Genomic DNA, 17,122 nt, shown 5'->3' with positions numbered 1-17,122 from the left:
TTTGATCAGAAATCCTCTGTTAACAATTCAGAATATCATTTTGCCTCCTTTGCTGATTTCGGTATCTGTTTTCCCTCATTTGTGTGTGTGTTGTGTTCTTTCTCCGCAGTGCCCTTAAAGATAGCAGATTTCCCCCAATGACGAGGGATGAACTGCCACGGCTTTTCTGCTCAGTGTCTCTACTTACTAATTTTGAAGATGTCTGTGATTATTTGGATTGGGAGGTAAGGAACCTCTAATTTTTGCACATTTCATGGAGTGACGTTTCTCCATTCTTGATCACTGAACAGCCTAGAAATTTGTCTGGAACTTGTTTGCAATTGGGGTCTGTTGTACTGCAAGAGTGTGAAACAGCAAGGGGTGGGGGGGATGCTCTCCTTGATCCAGTGAAAATGATCTCCAGAAGAACCAGACCATTAATATCCAACCCTGAATTCTACCCTTCTTCATTCTGTGAAAGTGTGTTCCCATTTTGATTTTCCTGGTGGCTGCCCATTTGTTGAAGTTACTGTCCCAATGAAAACAATGAATTTTCAGTGGTAAATTCAGGTTCATGTTACATTGCCAGAAGGTGGGGACATGAAATGGAACATCTATATGTATTAAAAACAAAAATTTAGGCTTAAAAAAAAGGAACATAAAGATTCTAGCCCAGCCTTCTCACAAATATGCTATTTTATGATATGTGGGACAATTTTTTCCTCATGAGAAATGTGCAAGCCTGAACACAGGCTTAACATTTCCCTGAAAATAAAGCTTTAAAATAAATTTAATCAAATGAAACCAAAAAGGATCATGTAGCAATCTCTTTATCACTTCCATTTTCAACTCTGTTTGGAGCACAGCAGCTCCCACACGCGCACTTATTATTAAAAACCCTACTTGAAGCTTTACAAATTTAAAATATTTGCAGAGCAAGAGGAATTCTCAAAAATTGACCTTGCCAACAAATTTGCAATGGGCATCTTGGTAATTTCAACAATAATGGGTCTTTGACCATCCCAGTGTGCCACTCAAATTCCAGTATTCTACCTTGATCCCATAAGCTCTAGAGCAGAGCTATGGAGGTTTGCGTATGTGGACGTGTAACATTTCCATGTCAATCTAGTTTCAGAATGGCCATATCTATAGCAATCTGCGTTCATTTTTAAGTTCGTAAAAGTGAAGGCAGCCTCTGAGAAGGTCAGTTGAGCAAGAGTAGTTGGAATTGTAGAAGACGAGAGAGAAGTGTAGCCTTCACAAATCATTCCAAATGGCAGGAACACAGCTAGTTCCCTGAGCTTCCTCCATACCAACCAGGGCCTCTCAAGAGTTGCTGGAATTGGCAAAAAAGTTTTGTCCCATCCAGTATCCTTTAGCTTTTGTGTGGAGCTAAAACTCAAAGACTATTTGGCCACCCTAGCCTGCCTTACACAACAGGGTTGGAACAACATCTGTCAAGGCTCCCAGATCACACAACCATGTTGGTCCAGAGCTCACCATTTTAGCAACTTGAGGAAGTTGAAAGTGGTAACATTAGGACACTATAAGTATTAGATTTTTTTTTTGTTTGTTAAAGAAAGACAGAGGCTGAAACGTTGGACTGTGCCCACAATAAAAGTAGGATTTCTCTCCTTTTTCTTCTTTTTAAACTGCTGAAGCAAACATACTACGGGGTTGTTGTTTTTCAGAGCTGACAAATAATCACCCTCATAGCATTTTGCATGCAACTCTGAATTGGCTGCTCAGACTGAATTACTCCTCACTTGTGAATTGCCACTTGCTTGGTTTCTGAATTAGAATACATCTAAAGCTTTAGAGATTTATTTTAAATCCCAGTCTGGTTACAGAAAACACTAAGGAACTCCTCTTGGTGTTAGTTATGTCCCCTACTATTTGATAGTTATTTCATTGTGAATGATACAAGGCAACACGCCTTTGCAAAAATGCATGCCTGAGGTTTCCAAATAGTCACAATGTGGCTTCAGCTCAGTCCACCATATCTATTATCTCCTGGGATGTACGGCTTAAATAAATACAAGAGTATAAATTTAAGTCCAGCTCTTTGTGTGCAAAATCTGGGACTTTTCCATTCCATTGCCAACTGTCTATATGATATATAACTCAGCAGCTGAATATCTCCTGCACAAAGCAAAGGACCATAGGTATTTATAGATGGCTGTGTAACAGGCCCACAAGGGAATAGCAGCCTTTTTATATCTTTACAATTCTAATGATAGTTGGCTAAATAGTTTGTTTTGTTTTGTTTAGAACACTTGCTTTTGGGGGAAACATGTTTCTCTAGATTAAATCCTTGATAGTCTCAATAAAGGGAAAGGGAGGAGAGGATTGAATTGAATGTTGGGGTAAATCTACACGCTACTTCCAAATGCAAAAGAATAAAGGACTCTCCTTTAGCATCCACAGAAAATACGATATTGTAGGGCCCTTTCTGCCCTACAAGCTTATTTCCCATTTTGAAACCTAGATATTTTTTGGGGGGCGTTGTGGAAACAAAACAAAAGAATATTGTCTTGGGTGACATTGGACATTGAGGTTGGGAACAAGACAACAACTTTGTTGGATTTTTAAAGAATGGAAAACCAGATCTTGCAGGTTCACCATTGGTAGAATAATTGTGTCATTTTTCCTTGCATTTTGTTGATTAGAAATAAAAGCTAGGTAACAACAGCAGAGAGGCGACGCATCCTCACCCAGCGGTTCCAATTAAGACACCACCTTTGCTTAATTTTGCATTCCTTCACACTGCAACAATGGCAAGAAAATAATGCAGAACTTAAAAGTCTATTTTTTGGTGAAATCCTTGATGCTCTCTGAGTTTGATTGTTATCATCGGCAGATGATATTACATAACTATGCAACGAAATATCTGCAAGAAAACCACCAGCTCAGATCACCAAGGACCCCACAGTTCAACCCTGAGCTCCAAATATTCTCTTCTAGTGGGGCCATTTTGTTTTAATAGTTAAAGCTGGAGAGCTGAGAGAAGAACCAAGATGAGTCGTCGTCTTCTCACTGTTCCAGGGGGATACATCATTTTCAAAGGCTTAGTTTTCTAAATGGGAATTTGGGCTTTCAGTTTGACTCGGAAGGGTTTTTTTTTTAAAAAAAATTAAAGTATTTCCCATTACATTTATTTCATGGCTCCATAAATAAGGAGATAGGAGAGTAGGGTTTTATTGAAATGTTGGATCCTTGAAAGAGTAATGCGTCACTGTATTTGGCCCTTACAGTGAGACCGCTTATATCATCCATGTTTCTTTTAAGGGGGACTGCAGTTATGCAATGTGAATGGCAAAAAGTCATTTCAAGATGGCTAGAATATGACCTAAAGAGAGAATGTGGTTCTTCCACCTGGTATAACTGCTCATTTCCAGATCATCCTGAAAGGCCATCCGCCCGGTTAGGAGACCTTACTTCTGTAGGTATGCTATTGATGATCTTGTGGGAGCTAATCCAGCAATTTGCTAATCAATGCCAAACGTTTCCCAAATTCCAAATGTTCTCCAGAGCCCACCGTGCTCCTACGGTTGGACAGCCTGATCTGGCTAAGGGAGGAGGGGATATCAGTGGTCTTCTGCTTGAGGGTCTCTCAGCTGGCTCCAAGTGGTCTTTTCTCCCAAGAGAAGGAATTTCGAAGAGAGGGATGAGTGAATTGCCTGCCATTAGCTTCCACATGGTTTTTCAAATTGCTGCCATTTTTCACTTGTTGTTTAATTATACTTTGCACATTTCTCTAGCCACTTGCCCCGAGGGCCACCTGGGATCATAGAGTGCAAATAAAGACCTTCCATTTGGTCCATTCATCCTTCCATAGCATGGCTATGTGTGACTTGCTCTGCTCATCAGCTCACACTACCTGTGGCTTTTTTATAAGGATGGGGGCACAAGGTTCCAGCAAAAGTTCCTTCCCTAAGACTGTCCCACAAATTTTGTCAGGGTGTAACATAAAGGAGGCTCATGGCAGATGATGGTGTGAAAGTTGCAGTGCCCCACATCATTTTTAATTAGCCTTTGTATCTAAGCACTGTTCAGTGGCCATTGCATTGCACACATTTTCTATGTAGAAGACGACCCTGAGTAGAGTACCTGAGTGACTTGCATCTCCAAACACACTTAGAATCTTGGGAAACCACCCACAGTCTGTTTAGGCAAAATCAACCTACTACAGTATTTGCTTTCATTCTGTAGGTTGTTTTTCAGCTACTGCAAATATATATTTTTGAATCTGCTGCTATTTTTCACCAGATGACTTTGTCTCAGATAACTGGATAGTTTTCTGTAGAGCCAAATGCTGACCTAGATTTCCATAGGACTCCTATGGCATCCATTATGGACTCCTCTCCCCTTTCTAACCCTTTTCCTTTTTCCTGAGGGTCCAAAATGTCCATTTTCCCCTTCTGTCATCCAGCAAAGCCCCTTCCTGAATTAAAATGTAGCCCTTTTTGTCACAGGCTCTGAAGCTCTCTCTTCTCAAGCATATGAAATGTATGTGTGCAGGTATGAAAGGCCATAGAGAATTATTATTTTCTTCCTTGCATTAATAACTTGACATGTTTGGCTTAGCTGGATAGTACATACATGGATCCAACAACTCGCTGACTTTCTGCCAAGTGAATTTTGCTCTGACTGATGAAGTTGCTAGGATGAGCAATGAAACATCTCAAGTTTAATAAAGTTTGGTCCAGTTGCCATGATTCAACCTTTAAACACCTTGGCCTGGATGATTGAGATTTCATTGATATACATGGATTAGGTTGTTGCTTGAACAACATTGTATTGTATTGGGTGACAATCTAAACTAAGGGATCTAAACTTAGATCTACAATCTAAACTAACTAATCTAAACTTATTCAATCTGAGTGTGAATTTTAGGAATGTGTCTCTCCCCCCGCCCCTAAAATATCAAACAGGTAGCCCTCAACTAACTAACTTACTTACTTTCTTTCTTTCTTTCTTTCTTTCTTTCTTTCTTTCTTTCTTTCTTTCTTTCTTTCTTTCTTTCTTTCTTTCTTTCTTTCGTCAATTGCTTACAAGATAATAGTTATTAATAAAATCTTAGTTATGAATACATGGATACATATAAGAAAAAATAAAAGAAACAAAAGGACAGGGACAGTAGGCACGTTGGTGCGCTTATACACGCCCCCTACAGACCTCTTAGGAAAAGGGTGAGGTCAGTAGTAGACAGTCTAAGGTTAAAGTTTTTGGAGGTTGGGGAAGAAACCACAGAGTCAGGTAGAGTATTCCAGACATTGACCACTCTGTTGCTGAAGTCGTACTTCCTGCAATCAAATTTGGTGCGATTAACCTTGAAGTTTGTATCTATTGTTTGCTCTTGTATTGTTATGGTTGAAGCTGAAGTACTCATTGACAGGTAGGACATTGCAATGTATGATTTTATATACTATACTTAGATCGAACCAAAGGCAGCATAGTTCTAGGTTTTCTAGGTCTAGAATTTCAAGTCTGGTGGCATAAGATATTCTACAACGAGCAGAGGAGTGGAGAACTCTTCTTGTGAAATATTTCTGGACTTTCTCAACTGTGTTAATATCAGATACATAATGTGGTTTCCAGACTGATGAGCTGTATTTGAGTATTGGTCTAGCAAATATTTTGTATGCTCTAATTAGTAGTGTAATATTACCAGAGAAAAAGCTACGTAAGATTTTATCTATAAGAATTTATCTATATTATCTCTCATACCTCTCTCTCTCTCTCTCTCACTCTCTCTCTCTCTCTCTCTCTCTCCCTCCCTCCCTCCTTCCCTCTCTCTCTCCTTTGTGTATCTGCCATCCATCTATATCAGTCAGCTATATCTGTCTATCAATCAAATGTCTAACTATTATTGATTAATTAACCACCTATCTATCAATAGCCATCTGCTTATTAATGCAGGAAAGATGGCTTGTGCTTAGACCCATCTCGGGAAGAGCATCCCAACTCTTCTCTGCTCACCGGTTTCAATGTTAGAACTCCCCCTATGGGTGGAAATGTTTCTTTACATGCAGCCCAAATCTCCTTTCCTGTCACTTTATTCCATTCTTTGGTGTCCTTTCTTGGGATTGGCAGGAGAGCCTGCCACTGCCTTGTCCTGCATAACAATAGTCAGGCATTGGGAATTGGACTGCTGTGATGGCCATCCATTGTATTATATCACAAGGGATGATGACATGCAGCAGGGAGGAGGCTTTGCATTTGCAGTGTGACTTGCTTATGCAGGAAGAGAGCGTGGCAATTTCTGAAGAACAGTTCTCACCGCCCCATCTAAGTTTTGGTAATGCTGCAAAGTAGAACATGGGAGAATTGATGGCTATATACTAGCCTTCCCAGAACCGGGTTCTATTTCCTCCAGTGGACAACAAATTCTGGAATTTATTTTTTAGATTTTTATCCCATCTTTTTAGTATTTAGTATTTTTTTTAGTATTTATTTGATTTGTCAATCGCTTACAAGATACAGGTATAAGAATAAACATAGTTTTGAATACATGAGATAGATACTTATAAGAAAAATAAAAAGAAACAATAGAACAGGGACGGTAGGCACGATTGGTGCGCTTATGCACGCCCCCTACAGGCCTCTTAGGAAGGGAGTGAGGTCAATAGTAGACAATCTAAGGTTAAAGTTTTTGGGGTTTGGGGAAGAAACCACAGAGGCAGGTAGAGTATTCCAAACATTGACCACTCTGTTCCTGAAGTCGTATTTTCTGCAGTCAAGTTTGGTGCAATTAACCTTGAGTATGTATCTATTGTGTGCTCTTGTATTGTTATGACTGAAGCTGAAGTATTCATTTGCAGGTAGGACATTGCAATGTATGATTTTATATACTATATTTAGATTGGACTGGAGGCGACATAGTTCTAGGTTTTCTAGGTCTAGAATTTCAAGTCTGGTGGCATAAGGTATTCTGCAATGAGTAGAGGAGCGGAGAACTCTTCTTGCTGGACTTTCTCAACTGTGTTAATATCAGATACATGATATGTATCATCCAGACTGATGAGCTGTATTCAAGTATAGGTCTAGCAAATGTTTTGTATGCTCTAGTTAGTAGTGTGATATTACCAGAGAAGAAGCTACATAGGATGAGGTTAACAACTCTTAATGCCTTTTTGGCTATGTAGTTATAGTGGGCTCTTACAGTAGCACTTAGATCATTAGAGATGAGTCGTCCAAGGTCCTTGACAGAGTTTGGGTCATCAACAAGATCTTGATTATTTTAGCTTGTATTTTATTTTCTGATTTTTTTTTTGCCAATATGTAAGACAGAGCATTTATTTGTGGAGATTAGAAGTTGCCATTTGATTGACCATTCTGATACATAGTCAAGGTCTTTTTGGAGGGTAGTAGTATTGTCTGTGGTGTTGAACTTATGACCATTCGTTCATTTACCATGTGAAGTTACACTGAAAAAAGTGAACAACTGGTCTTCACACTTGGAATTGTCTCAATGTCCCCACAGCCACATGATCAAAATTTGGGCACTGGGCTGACAGAATTCATTTACAATAGCTGTAGCATTCCAAGGTCACGTGATCAGCATTTGCAGCAGGCTTCTGACAAGCAAAGTCAAAGAGGGAAGGCAGATTCACTTAATGACCAAGGCAAAAAAGGTCATAAAATTGGGTTAATGACTGCCGCACTCAGGGATGGAAGTTCCAGTCTCAATTGTGGTCATAAGCCGAGAACTACCCATATTGTAAATAATTTAGTTCTGAAAATGAGAGGCAAGTGGGGATTGTAAGTAAAACTAGAAACCAGGAGACTGGGAGATCTAGTCTTGTCTTAACTATGAAGTCAACTGTGTAACCTTTGCTCACAGTTTTCATTCTCAGTTCAAGAAAGAAGGCAGTGGTGGCAAGCCACTTCTAAAAACGTGGCCAGGAATCAAGTTTGTGGGATCCTTGGTGCTCTCTGAGCTTGATGGTTGTTTTTTTTTTTAAAATAGACATTTCTTTACCCAACGAGGTAACATCCTTGATAATGATGATGCCTTGAAGGCATTATTTGGTTTGGTGATGAAACATCTGCAAGGAAACCACCAAGCTTAGAGAACACCAAGGACGCCACAGTTCAACTCTGAGCTACAAATACAGGCTAAAACATGAAGAATAGTTGCAGGAATTGGGTATGTCTAGTCTAGTGAAAAGAAAAACTAGGGGTGACATGATAGCAGTCTTCCAGTATTTGAGAGGCTGCCACAAAGAAGACGGGTCAACCTATTTTCCAAAGCACCAGTAGGCAATTCAAGGACCAATGGATTGAAAGTAATCAAGGAGAAAGGCAACCTAGAACTAAGGAGAAATTTGTTAATGGTTAGAAGAATCACCCAGTGGAATGCCTTGCTTTCAGAAATTGTGGATGTCCCATCACTTGAGGATTTCAAGAAGAGACTGGACAAACCAGTCTGAAATAGTATAGATTCTCCTGCTTGAGCAGGGGGTTGGATTAGATGATCTCCCAGGTCTCTTCCAACTCTGTTATTCTATGTCCTGTATTCTAAATATTCTCTTCTGTTGATATCTAGATTGACTAGATTGTATACACATTCAAAGTTAAAAAATTGAGAAAAGGATTCTCGTGAATGTACATTTCTCACCCTCCCGGATGAGCTCCCTGGTGTTTTCCATTTAAGAACCACAAACATATTGTCACATCACAAAGATCATGGATAATTGGCTGGAGAGCTTGGAGGTTGACGAGTTAGCATATAGAAAAATTACATTTTATTGGGAAGCTTAAAGAATCATTGGAATTTATCAGTCATGTCAGACCTTTTAAGCACATATGACTAAAGCAAAATCACTTATTCGAACACGATTTATGTAGGGTCCATATTGAATTTATTTTTTAAACCACAATTCTTAACTGAAGCCTGCAGATATGTAGAGCAAATTACATGATGAAAAATCACAGCTTACCTCCTCAAGGGAGAGACAGCATGAGATGGTTCCCAAGAAAAGAGAGAAAAACATTTTCAGAGAATGAAAATGTCTCTGAAAATGTTTAAAGGAAAAAATGAGATGTTGAAAGAGGTTATTAAGAAAAGAGATGATTCTCATTTTAATCTCGTCTTTCCTTCAAATCACATAAATCAGGCATAATGGCCCAGACAAATATAGTTTGTTTTTAACATGACTTAGGAAAATAATAAAAGATGTTGCTGAAAAAAATAAAGATGATTTGCGTATCTTTCAACTAAAAATCAAAAGCTTTCACTTAGTCTTTTTTCTAACTTGGCTCTCTTCTGATAGATGAACCTCAACACCCAGAATTTTCAACAATGCCCTTGCTGGCTTGGGAATTCTGGAAATTGAAGTCTGTATAACTGGAGGGCATCCCAATTTAGAAAAGCTGCCCTAAATTTAGAGGGCACAGTGGCTCAACAGTTAAAGACACTGAGCTTGTCAACTGGAAAGTTGACAGTCTAAGGTTTGAGACTTGAGCGCTGCATGACGGGGGTGAGCTCCCGTTCCTGCTCCAGCTCCTGCTCACCTAACAGTTTGGAAGAAAGAAAATTTGAGTATATCAACTGGTTCCACTTGGTGGGAAGGTATAACAATGCTCTGTGATGGCCCATGACTGTGAAAATGTCTTTGGACATCATTGGCTTCCTCGACTAAGAAATGGATCTGCCCATAGATTTGGACAAGGGAAAACCTTTACCTATCTTTTACCTGCTCTATTTTTTTTTGTACCTCACTGTTATTATTTCTACAAATATTATACACTGCATTTCTGTCAAGAGAGGATGAGAGTAAGGGAAGGGGAGGACAGGGTTATGAAAAACTGTAAAATAGAAAAGAACAAGGACAAAAGTATAAATCATGATATTGGGGACAACTGATGGTTCAGAGCTGCAAAAATGCCTTTAGAGTTGACCAGGCAGAGTTATTTAAAAATGGGAAACTGGCTGCATATATACGGTAATACAGCTTGTGCATTCTAAAACCTTTTTCACCCATGATGAACCTGCTATATGGGTACATCAGTAAGAATGTGATCTGGCTTAAACATGCATTGATTTAATTAAGTGAAGGCTCATGGAACAATTCTTCTTTGCAGTCTCTCTCTTAAGGCATGTTGCTGTGATGCATGCATATAATAGGCTGAAGTTGGCATGAGTTGAACCTTTTTGGGATGGGAAGTAATATTGATCAGATCCACAGCCTTGGGGTTCTTGGTTGGTTTGTTTTGACTTCTGTTCTTTTTTCCTTCATGCCTTGCATTTCTCAGTTGCCAAATCAACTTCAGCAACAACACTGGGAATCTAAGATAGAGTTGCACAATGCTAGAAATTGTATTGTGAATAGTTGGTTTTAATGGTCTGAGAAGCATTTTTTTTAAAACAAATTTTATTAATTTTAAAGACAAACAAAACATCATTAAACATTGAAAACATAAAACCTCTTTCCACTGTAAATCTTTACAGGGCAGATAAAACATTATTTTATACCGCACAATTCTAATTTATCCCATTTCCATATGAACACATAAATATCTTTTAACAAATTTCTCATTATTTCTCTTTACTCTTATTCAATTACATTTCTTTTCTATATTTATCTATTTTGTAGTCATCATATTTATATTTCCCTCTGACTTGTTTACAATTATTCTCATCTGACATTCCTCCAAGGTTTTATTAATTCTCAATCAAACATAAACACACAAAACACAAAAACATAAATTTTTAGAAAGTGGCTTGGCCCCAGATTACCTCTCTTTATACAGACTTCAATTAAATTCATGCTCATCTTATATACCGTTACCTATCTTATTTACCATTCTATATCTTCTATATAACTTCTCCCCGCTTTTCAATCTTCTTAATTCTATTTAATTTATTTCATCTTACTTTAAATCATTATACTTGTATCTTTTGTCCATTCTTTTCCAATTAACCATTTATCTCATTCTCTATAATAAAAAAAAAGGTTTCTCCTGAAATCACTAATCGAAGTATGATGCCTTTCTATCGTTCCCCTAGGTTGACATTTAAAATAACACCCAAATCCCAGTCTGATTCTGCTTAGTACATTCTGCCTACTAAATTTCAAGAAAAAGAATAATAAATCTATAAAATAATTAAGTACATAATTAAATATTAAAGTCTATCGTTAAATCCTAAACATTTTAATATCTTAATTTATTAAATCTTGTAACATTCCAATTGTCTATTTCAAAAACAGATGCTGCAATAACAAGTTTACAATAACATCAACACAATAGCCATTTAAACTCTATAATTAAAATAAATATTTCAAACATTCCCTTTAATATTTTATTAAATCTTAAAATCTATCATTATTGAGTATTTTAATATTTTAATCTTTTATTAGATCTTATAAAATTCTAATTTTCTATTTCTAATACAAGTACTACAATACTATCATATGTACTTTGCAGAATCTTTCTTAAAAAAATATACATTACCCTTTATCCCTAAAATTTTTTTGCTTTTTCCCATTTTGTTTCATACCTTTGTGGCTTTTTCCCCCTTTTCCCTTCCTTTCCTATCCCACCTAGCCTTTTTACCCCCCCCCCAACCTCCACCTTTTTAGCTTCCCCTCTCTGTTGTATTCCTCTTTTCTTTTGCTTTCTAACATTGTATTGGTTTTGCATCTTATTTTTCTCTTTCTTGGGTGTTTTTTTTAGATCTTAAGTCTTTCATTTTCCTTCCTCTCTTTCTCTTTTCTTTCTTAATCAAACTTTTTGATTCATTAAAGATGGCTGCTGCTTCTTCTTCTTCTTCCTCCTCCTCCTCCTCCTCCTCCTCCTCCTCCTCCATCTGTTGTTGTTTTTGCTGGTAAATAGCAAGAGCCATTTCTAAAAAGCGAAAGGCTTCTCCCACAGCGTCCTTGCCTTCTTTATTTTTCCATAATCCTTTCTTAGTTCAACAACAGGTAAAGCCATTATAAAACTTTTCTTCTTCTTTTTCTTTTTCCTCTCCTTCTTGTTAAAACAGCCAAGATGTTTCAAAACTTAAAACAGTTCCCCAAAGTCAACCAGTCCAAACAGAGCACAAAGTTCCTCCCTTTGCAATTTCTCTTTCTGGGGTAATATCAATTTAAAAAAAAGAAAAAACCCAGTCTGTATTTTAAAGCCTTATTGCAATTAACTTCTAGTCTCAAAATCTTCAAGGCTTCTCCTCCAGCAAGATCTTAATATAATTTTTTTTAAAGTCCTCTCCCTTCCCACTTGTAACAAAGAGCTTTAAGTTTTTACCTTCTATAAAAAAGCAGGTTTTTCAATGTCCATTTGTTAACTTTGTAAGGGAGGGAGAGTAAACTTTCCCTTTCAGCACTTCCATTCACCGCTTTAAGAGTCTCCTCTGGAAACAATGTATTGTTCAAAAAAATCGTAGTTTTCAGGATGTTAAGTGTATCTTAAAAGTCCCAGTTCATCCAAAGAACTTTCACTTTAAAAATTTCTCCTTGCTCCTGCACAGTCTTGTCCAGCTGCCGGCTTCTTTGTGGCAGCCATTACAGACCGCTGCTCCACCGCCTTGAGAAAAGGGTTTTTTGCTGGCTGGGGAGGGGGTCTGCGATACCCCCAAACCCCTATCCAGATCCCCCCTGTCTTCGGCTGCCTCTACGGGGCAGCCTTATCCTCCAGACCCATCAGGATCGGAGGCACCAAGACGGCTAGCACAGCAGGGATCGCGAATCCCTGCCGCTGCCGAAGCCTGGCAAACCGGAAGTCGTCTGAGAAGCATTTGTAAAGGGGTCATAGTTGCCCATCACTGTTATATGAAGCTTCTCAAGGAGAGATCCAACCTAGAATTAAGGAAAGATGTCTGAAGCAATGGGACAGCTTGCCTCTAGAAGTTGAAGGTGTTCCATCACTGGAAGTTTTTAAGAAGAGATTGAATGCCATTGATCCAGAATGGTATAGGGTTTCTTGCTTGAGCAGAAGGTTGGAAGGAAGACCTCCAAGGTCCCTCCCAATTCAGTTATTCTGTAATTCTCTATCATGTCTGCAGCTAATTCAAGCAGCTGCCTGTTTCCAAGGTTGTCTGGCTACAGTGAATCTCCCTGCAGTTGTTGTGCCTTTCTGGAAATAGACATGAGTGCTTTAATGCAGGGGTCACCAACCTTTTGGACCTCAGGGACCATCAAACTCATAATTTTAAATCTCACAGACCACTAATATGAATTTTGATTGACGGTGGCTTGCTGTTGTTGGTGGGAAAGTCCAGTCCTATATTCCTGAGCTGCAGGAGTCACAGGACTGGCCCTTTGGTCATTCCGGAGCAGCTCTTCTTCCAGTCCATGGCAGGCCGGTACACCCGGGTAGAGGAGCAGCTGCTCCTGGATGACCAAAGGGCCAGTCCTTTGACTACTGCAGCTCTGGAATATAGGACTGACCTTCCCACCAACGTCATCAAGCCACCCTGGGGCAGATTTCCCTCCCCCACCATTGGTCTTACCTTCCAGTTCCAGCTCGTGTAGCTCTATTCAAGATACGATTTGCGCTCAGCTGAAGGGTGGGGACCAGTGGATGGGCAGGCCATGTGGGCAGCGCAGCCTTGTGTTCCCACACAGCCTGGATTAATTGCTTGTGGGGGAGGGGGGAATTTCTCTGCAGACCACCAAAATTTTCTCACGGACCACCAGTGGTCCCTGGCCCACTGGTTGGTGACCACTGCTTTAATGGGTTGCCTATATTGCATTCCTTTATATTCTGAAGCACCTCTTTCCAATTGATCTGCAATCAATTCCCTCTCCATGGTTAATACTGCAGTCCTACCTCTGCTACCACCATTGGTCATCATGATTGATGCCTGGGTTGCCTGAAATCCATCCTTAAATACTTAACACACCACTTTTTACCAAGTATCCAATCTTCCCCAGGTTTCTAAGTTTATTATCAGTGCTTCTTCTTTTGCAATCTCTTCCTCTTATATTCCATTTTACTCATCAATCAGACCTTCATTTACCCCACTGTATCTTCCTTATCTGTCCAAAGGTTGACTGGAACTCAAGTGAGTCCAGTGTTTACTACCGTTGGCTGGAATTGCCTCATAAAATAGTCTTGTCACCTCTTTCAAATTTATTTTCCATCTTTTCTGGGAAAATATGAAATTTTAATGATTCCCCCATTCTTTTTTTATTGACTTGTTCTGACTACTTTTCTTCCATCTGCTCTGATGCCACTTTTGTGATGTTTTCTACACTGCAACCCACTTGGAACCACAAGGAAAAAAGAAAAGCGTTGATATGAAGGTTCTCAATGGTTAATGAATTTCAAAAATTGTCAGCATATTTGGAAAATGAGATTGGAAAATGAAAATTGCAGTTTTCTGTAGAGCTTTGTGGTCAACAAATCTGTAAGAACATAAAAAAGAAGAATGGAGAAAATTTGCAGGAAGAAGACAACCAGATAAACGGTAGACATCCCTTTCCATGAAATCAGAATATTTCAGTGTTTTCTTTCCATTCTTCCTTAAACCTCATTCCTTCTAGATATGCCAGACCTCTTTGGCTAGGCTATAGTTGTTTGTCTCAATCAGTCAGCCAGATGTTTGTTACAGTCAAAAGACCACTTTAATTAAAAATACTAAAGGAGTATCTAGTTAAAAATTCTAGAATAAAGTCATAACAAATAAGAAATAAAATATATGTTAAAAATTGTAATTAGTTGCACGTAAACAAGAAAACAGCCTAAGATATAATAAATATAATATAATTAATATAATATAATATAATAATATAACTTCTTCAACTGTGAAGACCTATAGTCACTAAATAGTAAAATACAATCAGCTGATAGTACCAAAAGACTTAGTACATTATTGTATAAAATAGTTATAATAGATTATTCATCAGGTTCTGATGAATCTTTAGTACTGCTGTGCGGAATCTAGTTACCTGCACTGTGACTACGATCCATTTGCCTTTAAGCAGTCACCGAAGATAAACAATGTCCAAATGGCCAGGATAACTATGGCCAGGATAATTAATTATCTGGAAAATAAATTTTGTTTGAATGTCTCTGTAAAAAAAAGCAGTGAAGAAGGCCATGTCCAGAAGTTTCCACCTCTCCAGAATTCTAGGGACAGCCTTTCAACCAACTTTACATTTGCTGTCCAGAGCGGCAGACGGAAGCGGCAGAGTGGTGCAAGTGAAAAGGCTTTCACTATCTTCAGCTAGCTAAAATAACTGTCAGGTAGTTTATGTCTGGCATTTCTGGAGGAAACAAAGTAAATCAAAGTTACCTACACTAACCAAGAAACAGAATCCAGAATGGACATCTGCAAACTGAAGTTTCTTGATAGTGGAATGGTAATCACTGGTGGAGATTACCAAAATAAGGGAATCAGACTTTTCTCTCAAACGTTCGAAATACATTGGCTAACATTTTCAATACCAGTAAATGATTGCCCTTCCATAGGAAAAACTGGGGCACCAACAAAAGGACAGTATTGTGTTTTAACACCAGAAGATTTTGTCCCCTTTGATAGACATCCTAGAACAGTATGACCATCTCTATTGTACCAAAGGTGCTTTTTCAAGTGGCAACTGGATTTCCTTTATTTTTCCTTCTTCAGTTCTGAGAACTGAGCTGAACCAGAACTGAGGAAGCTTCTTGGATAAGAAACATAACAACTTCAAGGAAAAACAAAGAAAGTCCAGTTGCCTCTTGAAAAAACACCTTTGTGACAACCATGACCTGGATAACTGAGGACCTCCATTGACATTTCCATTGTAGTTTATAAATCCTCCCTTCTATGTTCTACCCATCTTGAAAGTAGGCATGATATTCTCCATGTTTGAAAAAAATTAATCTTTCAGCTTTCGTCAAAAGAATCAAAAGCAGTGCTGAGGGTTTCAGCTACAAAGGACCTGATGTTGCTTTTGCCTTGAATGAAGAGTTCTTGAAAATGTGTTCTGCTTTTTTTAAGCATTTTTCACTCTTTGAGGTTTAGGATCAGTGATATCTGAGCAGCAAAAAGGCATAGATTTCCTACAGAATAAGGTTGAGTTTTCTGTAGCTGTTACAGCAAGATGACCCTTTGGCCCCTCATTTGTAAGATAGAGCATTAGTTACATAGTCTTTTTTTGTATTCTAATTGGAAAAATGACAAGCCACTTTATATTATAATGGGGAATAAATTAAGAGCATGTAGATAGGAATAATTTGATAGTCATTAGTCTCTCCTGTTCTCTTGCGTGCTTTCTCTCTCTCCTGCCCAGATGGGCAAACATCAAAAGGATTTATTCCAATTATTCTTAGAACCCTTGATGTCGTTAATTTGCATGTATATACATATCTGTTTTAAAAAGTTCATCTGGTTAATATGTCTTACATAAAAATATTAATCAAAATAACAAGGCAATTAACAAAACAAGGCCAGTTTTAGTGAGAGCTAAAAGCTGATATCTAGATCGCTTCAGTTTCCCACAAAGCAAGTTGCTTTCATCCATCAGAAAACAAGGAGCCACATCCATAAGAAAGAATAGTTGCTAAAACAAAAATTGCAAATCCAAATTAGGCTGGACTTTCATATGGCCAGTAAACTCAGTTCCAGCTTCGTGAAGATGCTTTGCATTGCTATTTATTGCCAAGGAAACAGACAGATTCAGTTAATGCAGCCCGTTAGGCCAGGATCCAAAATCTTGATCTTGGGGAATAGAATCAGATCAAGGAAGTTAATAGAAAGGTTTAGCTGCTGTTGCGAAATCCCAGCCTGAGTCTTATGCAAGGTTTCCAAGCACTTAATGAAAGTCAACAGATTACAGGTAATCATCGAATTGCAACCATTTGTTTACTAACCATTTGAAGTTACAGCGGTATTGAAAAAAGTGACTTGTGATCATTTTTCACACTTATGTCCAACGGTCACGTGATCAAAATTTGGCGCTTGGCAACTGGCTGTTATTTATGACGATTGCATTGTCCCAGGGTCCTGTGATCCTCTTTTGCAACTTCTGCCAAGCAAAATCAATGGGGAAGCCAGACTCACTTAGCAACAATGTTACTCACTTAACAACTGCAGTGATTCACTCAACAGCTGTAGCAAGAAAAGTTGTAAAGTGGGGCAAAATTCACTTAAAAGCAGAAATGCTAGGCTGATAAGTCAAGAACCACCTATATTTGCATTCTTTTTTCAGTC

At 38.5% G+C, this 17,122-nt stretch overlaps 2 protein-coding genes across 4 annotated transcripts in view; both read left to right on the top strand.

Annotated features, from left to right (window-relative positions):
- Positions 1-17,122, top strand: part of CHRDL1 (chordin like 1) — a 271,500-nt gene that overhangs the window by 216,763 nt on the left and 37,615 nt on the right. The window lies entirely within an intron of this gene.
- AMMECR1 (AMMECR nuclear protein 1) overlaps positions 1-17,122 on the top strand; it is a 199,582-nt gene that overhangs the window by 167,974 nt on the left and 14,486 nt on the right. For all 3 annotated transcript variants that reach the window (XR_015745019.1, XM_087940832.1, XM_026703143.2), the window contains exon 4: positions 110-224. Coding sequence is in view for 2 of the 3 variants with exons in the window: in XM_087940832.1 (XP_087796958.1) it covers positions 110-224 (115 nt within the window). In the remaining variant the exon portion in view is untranslated. The remainder of the gene's footprint in view (positions 1-109; positions 225-17,122) is intronic.

This window comes from Pseudonaja textilis, chromosome 12 (genome assembly GCF_049901715.1).
Source record: "Pseudonaja textilis isolate UNSWEBS1 chromosome 12, rPseTex1.2, whole genome shotgun sequence".
NCBI lineage: Eukaryota > Metazoa > Chordata > Lepidosauria > Squamata > Elapidae > Pseudonaja > Pseudonaja textilis.
This window is presented reverse-complemented; position numbering and strand designations above follow the sequence as displayed.